This window comes from Caretta caretta, chromosome 24 (genome assembly GCF_965140235.1).
Source record: "Caretta caretta isolate rCarCar2 chromosome 24, rCarCar1.hap1, whole genome shotgun sequence".
In the NCBI taxonomy this organism is placed as follows: Eukaryota; Metazoa; Chordata; order Testudines; family Cheloniidae; genus Caretta; species Caretta caretta.
The window spans coordinates 19,005,071-19,014,453 of NC_134229.1; the positions used below are offsets into that span (position 1 = coordinate 19,005,071).

General features: G+C 51.0%; 1 protein-coding gene across 1 annotated transcript; it reads right to left on the minus strand.

Annotated features, from left to right (window-relative positions):
• Positions 1 to 704: 704 nt before the first annotated feature.
• On the minus strand, positions 705 to 5,480 carry LOC142069967 (phospholipase A2 inhibitor and Ly6/PLAUR domain-containing protein-like). The gene is made up of 5 exons (XM_075122817.1): positions 5,432 to 5,480; positions 3,781 to 3,897; positions 3,347 to 3,496; positions 2,936 to 3,079; positions 705 to 865 (listed from the first exon to the last, which is right to left on the minus strand). Exons 1-5 carry the CDS (start codon positions 5,478 to 5,480, stop codon positions 705 to 707), a joined length of 621 nt encoding a protein of 206 aa, XP_074978918.1.
• Positions 5,481 to 9,383: the final 3,903 nt, after the last annotated feature.

A 9,383-nucleotide genomic window follows, 5' to 3' on the forward strand; every position in this document is an offset into this window, starting at 1 on the left:
GGGGTCAGACGGGGGCAGTGGTCCAGGAGTTCACGCTGTGTGAAATCTGCTCACAGAACACAACCGGCTGGGGGGATCTGCCCTGTTTCCAGACACCTTCCCTGAGCTCCGCAAAATCAGCGGGACAAACTGAGCCCTGCAAAATCAACCTAGAAGGACATTTCTCCCCTCCAGGGCATTCCCGCCCGCCTGGACAGCTGAGTGAGCCACAGCCTCTCCTTCCCACAGCCCTTCTTCCCCAGGGGAGCTCAGCCAGCGGGTGCCTTTCCCCCAGCCATGGCTTCCCCAAGCCTTCCGGGAGGGGGTCCAGGCAGAACTCCTGGGTTCCATTCCCTGGCCCTGCAAGGGGAGAGGGGTCCAGTGGTTAGAGCAGGGGGCTTGGGAGCCAGGACTCCTGGGCTCTATCCCTGGCTTTCAGAAGGGAGTATGGTCTGATGGGTTACAGGGTGGGGTACTGGGAGTCAGGATTCCCGGGTTCTCTTCCTGCCAGCATCACTTGAGCACAGATAGGGATGGAGGGGCCCTGTAGGGGGCAGTCAGGGGACAAGGAGCGAGGGGGGTGCTTTCCCCACAGCTTGCTTTATTCAGCCAATGCACAAAAGGAACCCGCAATCCCCCCAAAGAGAACCACCAGCCGGAGGCTGCTGAAGGGAGGTTCACTGCAGCCCAGCACGCAGCAGAAGGGGAGGACGCCAGGGCAGGGCTCAGGGCTCCCCGATGCCTCCCCCGGCCCTGGGAGCTGGGTAGCACTTGGCCTGGAAGAGCCACTCCAGAACGCCCTTGGCGTATTTCTTCTCTCCCGCTCTCTTCACACAGGCGCCAGGGGAGGCACATCCAACCGCAGCCTTCTTCAGGGTGATGCCAGCTGGACGGGGGGAGACAGACGTGATCGGGGGCTCCCACATTCCCCCCCCCCCGACCCCGAAGAGATCTCTCACACACTCCCCTCCCAGCAGGACTGCACCAGGCTCTGCAGGCAGAGGAGTCTAGTGCTCTGAGCAGGGGGCTTTAACTACGTGAGAACATAACAGAGGAACGGCCCTCCTGGGTCACACCAAAGGTCCATCTAGCCCAGTATCCTCTGGCCAATGCCAGGTGCCCCAGAGGGAATGAACAGAACAGGGAATCATCCAGTGATCCATCCCGTCGCCCATTCCCAGCTCCTGGCAAACAGAGGCTAGGGCCACCATCCCTGCCCATCCTGGCTGTAGCCACAGATGGACCTGTCCTCCAGGAACTTCTCTAGTTCCTGTTTGAACCCTTCGCCTTCACAACATCCCCCGGCAATGAGTTCCACAGGTTGACTGTGTGTTGTGTGAAGCAGTACTTCCTTTTATTTGTTTTAAATCTGCTGCCTCTGGTGACCCCTCGTTCTTATGTTAGGAGGAGTAAATAACACTTCCTTATACACTTCCTCCACACCCTTCAACCTTCTCTAGACCTCAATCATATCCCCCCTTAGCCGTCTCTTTTCCAGGTTGAAAAGTCCCACTCTTATTAATCTCTCCTCATGTGGCAGCCGTTCCATCCCCCTCATCATTTCGGTTGGGCTTTTCTGAAGCTTTTCCAATTCCAATATCTCTTTTTTGAGATGGGGCGACCACATCCGCACGCAGAGGCAACATGCTATTGTCTGTCTTATTCTCTGTCTTTTACTTAATGACTCCCAGCATTCTGCTCGCTTTCTTCACTGCAGCTGCACATGGGGTGGATGATTTCAGAGAACTCTCCGCAATGACTCCAAGATCTTTCTTGAGTGGTAAATTCGACCCATTATTGTGTATGTCTACTTGGGATTACGTTTGCCCATGTGCATTACTTTGCATTTATCAACCTTGAATTTCATCTACCGTATTGTTGCCCAGTCTCCCAGTTCTGAGCGATCCTTTACTACAACTTCGCTGTCTGCTTTGGACTTAACTATCTTGAGTAGGTTTGTATCTTCTGCAAATTTTGCCACCTCACTATTTACCCCTTTTTCCAGAACATTTTGGAATATGGTGAATAGCACTGGGCCAAGTGCAGATGCCTGGGGGACTCCCACTATTTACCTCTCTCTGTTCTGAAAACTGACCATTTCTTCCTATCCTTTTTTCCCTATCTTTTAACCAGTTACTGAGCCATGAGAGGATTTTATCGCATGACAGCTCACTTTGCTTAAGAGCCTTTGGTGAGGGAGCTTTTCAAAGGCTTTCTGAAAATCTAAGTACACTATATCCACGGGATCCCCCTTGCCACAGGCTTGTTGAACCTTTCAGAGAATTCTAGTAGATTGGTGAGGCATGATTTCCCTTTACGGAAACCATGTTGACCCTTCCCCAACAAATTATGTTCATCTGTGTGGCTGACAGTTCTCTTCTTTCCTATAGTTTCAATGAGTTTGCCCTGTACTGAAGTCAGACTTATTGGCCTGTAGTTGCTGGAGCCCTTTTTCAAAATTGGCATGTCATTAGCCATCCTCCAGCCATTTGGGACAGAAGCTGATTTAAATGGTAGGTTACAAACCACAGTTAGTAGTTCTGTAATTTGACATTTGAGTTCTTTCCGAACACCTGGGCGAATCCCATCTGATCCTGGTGACTTATTACTGTTTAATGTATCAACTTGTTGCAAAACCTCCTGTAATGTCTCCTCAATCTGGGACAGTTCCTCAGATTTGTCACCACAAAAGAATGGCTCAGGTTTGGGAATCTCCCTCCCATCCTCAGCTGTGAAGACCGATGCACAGAATTCATTTAGTTTCTCCGCAGTGGCCTTATCCTCCTTGAGTGCTCCTTTGGCATCTCGGCAAGAAGGAATCCAGAGTTCTCTCTGCAACTCTGTCCGGGGAGTGGAGTCTAGTGGGTCAGAGCAAGGGGCCCTGGGACTGAGCCAGGACACCTGGGCTGCACCTCGTGCTCTGTGTTCAGACCCCTCCCGCATCTGGAGGACTTACCCAGTTCAAATATCCCAGATTCCTCAACACAATGGTCCTCGGCACCAGTGCAAGCCAAGGGCTCGTTGTCCTTACAGCTTCCTGTCCACAGTGTGAAGCACGATGGGCACTGCCGGCCGTTCGGGATGGAGCTCACAGTTGGCACTGAAAACAGTCAGACACACACACAGTCAGCCAGGGGTGGGGAGTCACCACACGCTGGGCTCGATCCCAGCTCGGGGAAGGGAGTGGGGTCTAGTGGTTAAAGCAGGGGGGCTGGGAGCCAGGACTCCTGGGTTCTGTCCCCAGTTGTAGGAGGGGAGTGGGGTCCAGCGGTTAGAGGTGGGGGGTGGGGTTGGGAGCCAGGACTCCTGGGTTCTCTCCAGGCAGGTGTGGCTGGAGCAGGGCTCTAGGTTTGCAGCAGACACACACCTGGGATGGCCCCGGCATTGCAGCCGTCGGTGTCACAGCAGGCAATGTTCGCCCGCACAGTGACATTGTGCGCGTAGGTGACCGAGAAGGGACCAGGCTCACAGTTCTTGGGCTCTAGGCACGATTTAGCCGTGTAGGACAAGGATCCCTCTGTGGAAGAGAAACAGAGCATCACCTCTGAGCTCCCCAATGGACCCCCAGCTGCTCCATCCTCCCCTTTTGTTCCATCCACCCCACCCCTGCAATTCCCCATCTCATCCCATCCCACGTCTATGATATTATCTTTCCAGACTGAGCAGTCCCTGCTCCTGGAAAGGAGCGGAGTCTATTGGTTAGAGTAGGGGGAGGGGCTGGGAGCCAGGACTCCTGGGTTCGACCCCTGGCTTCAGGAGGACAATGGTGTCTATACTTAATAGGAATCTTCTTTCACTCACCCGGCCTGAACCTTGCCACGACAGTGACGCAGGTCCCTTCCGAGGGGGCGCAGGGCTGCAGGGGGCCGGAGCACGATTGCTCTTCGGACACACACACCTCGCATTGCAGAGCGCTTCCTGGAGGTTGGAAAAATCCCTTCTCAGTACAAACCCCGGCTCCCCACCCCACCCAGGCAGTGCCCGTGGGTGACATACCACCAGGAACCAAGAGGTGGCGCTGTGGGAGTTGTTACCACCAATGCCTCCTCACTGAACGTGTGGGCAGGCAGATCTTGGAGAAATGCCACCTGCTTTTGCAGCAGTTCTGCCCAGTTCCATTTAACTCTCTGGATGGGGAAAGGCATCTTGCTAGCTGGTCATTTGTATCTTACTCAAAACCACAGACAAGTCTATTTGCTGCCTGAGTGTCTGTGGCTAGAATACATTTTCAGCTGCTGACGTGGCTATCTGGGGTGCAGCTTGTGCCTGCGAACAAACCCCACACGTCTGTGTAGTCAAAAAAACAAGAATTCGGCTGCTCTGAAGAGGGGTTTCTGCCTGGCTTTGCGGTGAACCTTTCTCACACACGCACACACACCCCGCCGTAACACTCTGCTCCAGGCCTCTGCCTCTCAGAGTTACGTCAGCTCAGCCACACTCGACTTCAGCCCACTTTTCATCGCTGATCCTGCCAATTCTCTTCTTCAGAATACAATTGACGCTTGTTAAGCCTTTGGATTGATGGCTGTTCGTCTCCAGCCAGCGATCCCAGGAGCATCAACTCTTTCCTCTCCAGAGCGTGGGGGCCTTTAAATTCATTACGTGAGCATAAGGTAGTTTTAAGAAAGAAAGAAAGGAAGAAAGAAAGGAAGAAGGAAAGAAACATTGATTTTCCCACTTTGGTTTTTTTAGAGCTTTCATGTGGAAACATCAATTAAACCTCAGAACACCTTCCCCTGCCCTTTTATGTCCCTAGATGGTTGCAAAGTTATATTATCCCTATCAAAGAAATATGGAAACTGAGGTAGAAAAAAGATGTGTTCAATTCAGGGTTAGAACCAAGAAGACAGCTGAGAAGTCCTCACTCCTGACTCCCAGCCCACTCTAACCCACGAGATCCCACACCTCTTTCAGAGCCACGGACAGAACCCGGGAGTCCTGATTTGCAGCCATCTCTGCTCAAACTCACAACACCCCAGCCCGCTTCTACAGCTGGGGAATGAGCCCACAAGTCCTGGCTCCCAGCCCCCCCCCCTTTGCACCCCCATTCCCCTTTCAAACCCGGGGAATGAAGCCAGGAGTCCTGGCAGGAATCTCAGCGCTGACAGGCAGGGGAACATTTCTAGGCAGGACGACATGTGGACGGGGGTGCTGCTCCTCATCGGGATGACCCCAAGCTCGGGCGAGAGCTGGAGGAGGAACGAGAAGAAGGAAGGACAGACGGACTCAGACCCGCTGGCCAGGCCCCTAGCGTGGGCTGTGGGAGTCCCAGACTCCAATCCCTGCTCTCCCCGAGTCAGCCGGGGGACGTGGCTCCAGGTTTTCCTCTTGCTGGTTTTACCCACAAATTCCATCCTGACCCTAGAATCCACCATCGACAGCAGCACTTTCCCCAAGTGAATTCCCGACCCCACCACCCAGCTCCCTGTGCCCGGGGACGGACGGGACTCACCTGTGGCCAGGAGAGCGGACAGCAGGCAGAGGGGCAGAGCCACCCACATGGTGCCTGGATGTTAGCTGCAGTGAGCAGAACAGCAAGGAAGCATCTCGCTGTGGTTTTATCCGGCAGGTTGGCAAATACCTGCCCCCTGGGGGATGGGATGGGGCTGCCCCATGACATCCTGGTGGACCCGGAGATGGGAGATTTCACAACCCTGCATGTGACTTTGGCTGATCAGGTGATGCAATGTGTTTTGAGGCCAATTCCCTTGTGTGTAAGTGGAGATCAGTGGTTCTCAGCCAGGGGTCTGTGTACTCCAGGGGTACACACAGGTCTTCCAGGGGGTTCATCAGCTTATCTTGATGTTTGCCTCATTTTACAACAGGCCAGATATAAAGCACTAGTGAAGTCAGTACGAGCTAAAATTTCCTGACACAATGACTTGTTTCTGCAGCTCTATGTACGATCCACTGAAATGTAGGAACAATATTTATATCCCAGTGGAGTTATCTTATAATTACACAGTGGAACTGAGAAAGGAAGCTATTTGTCAGTCACAATGTGGCCGTAAAACTTATGTATTTTTATAATAACATATGAAAGGACCTGTCATAAATATAAAGGGAAGGGGAACCGCCTTTCTGTCCCCGGTGCTATAAAATCCCCCATGGCCAGTGGCAAAACACTTTCACCTGTTGTCATAAATAGAAAGGGAAGAGTAAACTCCTTTATAATCCCTCCTCTCCAGAGGAAAAATCCTCTCACCTATAAAGGGTTAAGAAGCTAAAGGTAACCTCGCTGGCACCTGACCAAAATGATGAAAGAGGAGATAAGATACTTTCAAAAGCTGGGAGGAGAGAGAAAAACAAAGGGTCTGTGTCTGTCTGTGTGATGCTTTTGCGGTGGACAGAACAGGAATGGACTCTTAGAACTTAGTAAGTAATCTAGTTAGGTATGTGTTAGATTATGATTTCTTTAAATGGCTGAGAAAATAGCTGTGCTGAATAGAATGGATATTCCTGTCTGTGTGTCTTTTTGTAACTTAAGGTTTTGCCTAGAGGGATTGTCTCTGTTTTGAATCTCATTCCCCTGCAAGGTATTTGCCATCCTGATTTTACAGAGGTGATTCTTTTCTACTTCTATTAAAAGTCTTCTTGTAAGGAAACTCAATGCTTTTTCATTGTTCTAAGATCCAAGGGTTTGGGTCTATGGTCACCTATGCAAATTGGTGAGGATTTTTACCAAACCTTCCCCAGGAAGTGGGGTGCAAGGGTTGGGAGGATTTCGGGGGAAAGACGTGTCCAAACTACATTTCCCAGTATACCCAGTTAAAGTTTGGTGGTGGCAGTAGAAATCTAGGGGCAAAGGACAAAATTAATTTGTACCTTGAGGAAGTTTTCACCTAAGCTGATGAAAGTAAGCTTAGGAGGTTTTCATGCAGGTCCCCACATCTGTACCCTAGAGTTCAGAGTAGGGAAGGAACCTTGACATGGTGGCAGAGTGGTCGGATTAACCTGAAATCATTTTGAGATCAATTTGAGATTTTTTTGAACCAGAAAAACGGATTTTAAAAAGGATTTTTTTTTCCTTTGGGGCTGCTGGAAAGGAGGTCCAACTGAAAACAACTAGTTTTTTCTCTGCTTTGGGGCCAGAGCAGAGACAAAAGGGGATTGTCTGTGTGAATTGCAGGTTTTCTCTGCCTGGAGGCAGAGTAGTTAATCTCCTGCAGGGAAATTCACGGTCTTCAAAAACCTGAGGTTTTTTTGCCCTAAAACTAAATGGGAGGGGGGGGTGTTCTACCCATTTGCCTGGAGACAAAAGTGGCAGGGTGTTTTTTTTTAGGATTTTGATTTTTTTTTTAGAAGGAGCACAGATTTGAACACGAATTTTTTTTTCCTTTGGGGCTGCTGATCAGCAGGTTTCCAAGTAGTTGGAGGTTTTTTGCTTTGATTTGGGGCCAGAGCAGAGACAAAGGGAATTCTCTTTTTCTGTAGGCTGACGATCACTATCCGAGAATAGGTATCCTAATAGGTATTAGGTATCCGAGAATAGGTATCCAAAATTTTCCAGCCAAGTTTTGTTTGTTTATATCCAAACCTCGGGTGTAAAGTTAGTTAAACACAGAGAGGTTAGGATGACAGAATCCACGGCTCAACAAAAGCTGGCATTAGCCAGATTTCAGGCTGAGGAAAAACAAAAGGAACATGAAAGACAGATAGAACTCATGCGTCTGGAGAAGGAGGTACAGGAGGCTGCCCACAGGAGGGAAATGGAGGCAAGGAAGCATATGGAGGAGGAGAAGGAAAAAGAGAGGCAGCATGTGGAGGAGGAGAAGGAAAAAGAGAGGCAGCATGAACTGGAGATGGAGAAGGTAAAGGCTCAGCAGAATATACCAACAAACCCTAACAATCCTTCTCCAGGTACCACTTCCCATCCCAGAAAGTTCCCCACCTACAAGCAAGCGATGATACCGAGGCCTTCTTAGAAAACTTCAAAAGGGCCTGCCTTGGGTACAGCATTTCTACAGACCAATACATGGTAGAGCTGAGGCCGCAGCTCAGTGGACCCTTAGCTGAGGTGGTGGCCGAAATGCCTAAAGAACACATGAACAAGTATGAACTGTTTAAATCCAAGGCGAGACTCAGAATGGGGATAACACCCAAGCATTCTCATCGGAGGTTCAGAGCCCTAAGGTGGAAACCAGACGTGTCATTTACCTGACATGCCTACCACATTCTGAAACACTGGGATGCCTGGATATCAGGAGCAAGTGTTGAATCTTCAGTAAATTTGCCCTTCCTAATGCAAATGGAACAATTCTTAGAGGGTGTTCCTGAGGAAATAGAAAGATACATCCTAGATGGGAAGCCCAAAACTGTAATCGAGGCAGGAGAGATCGGAGCCAGATGGGTGCAGGTGGCAGAGAAGAAGAAAACTGGTCGCAGTTGGAGCGGAGAACAGAAGGGACAACCCCAGACCACAGCCTATTACCGGGGGCCGCCCAAGGCCCCACCTACCTCCCAAAGAACCCTCCAGACACCTTATCGTCCCACCACCCCATTCTCCAGCAACCCACCTCGCCCCAGCGACCCATCAGCTGGACTATGTTTTAAATGTAACGAGCTGGGGCATGTAAAGGCCAACTGCCCCAAGAACCCCAACAGATTACAGCTCATTGCACCGGAATCACACCAAAGATCCGCAGGCCCAGATACCTCCCAGATCCCTTGGAGTGGAGGGAAACTGTGAGTGTGGGCGGGAAGAAGGTCACCGCGTGGAGGGACACCAGAGCACAAGTGTCAGCTATCCATGCTTCCTTAGTGGACCCCAATTTAATCAACCCAGAGATCCAAGTGACGATTCAACCTTTCAAGTCCCACTCTTTCAATTTGCCTACAGCCAAATTGCCTGTCCCAGGTCTGGTCAGTAACATGGACTTTTGCAGTCGATGATGATTATCCCATCCCCATGCTGTTGGGGGAAGACTTGGCCAATCATGTGAAGCGGGCGAAGAGGGTGGGAATGGTAACCCGCAGCCAGGCTAAATGAGCCGTGAGGCCTAGCTCTGTTCAGGAAACTTCTACCAGGACCCGGTCAGAGGTGATGGACCCGGACCCCAGGCCAATGTCGGCAACAGCAGTAGTGGATCCAGTCCCAGAGACCCAGATGGAACCAGTCCCAGAACCAGAACCAGAGGAACAACCAGCACCAGACCCATTGCCAGCACTGAATCCAGTACTTGCAACCTCAACACCAGAGGGCCCTACCGAACCTGAACCAGCAGCAGCCCATAACCCTACACAAGAGGCTCAGCCAGAGCCTGAACCCCAACATGGTGTCCCAGCAGAGAGCGGTTCACAGTCAATGGAAACAGCCCCATCCCCTACATTCCTCCAGAGGGACCAAGCATAGGTCCACAATCCAATGAGGAACTGATGTCTCCAGCATCAAGGGAACAGTTCCA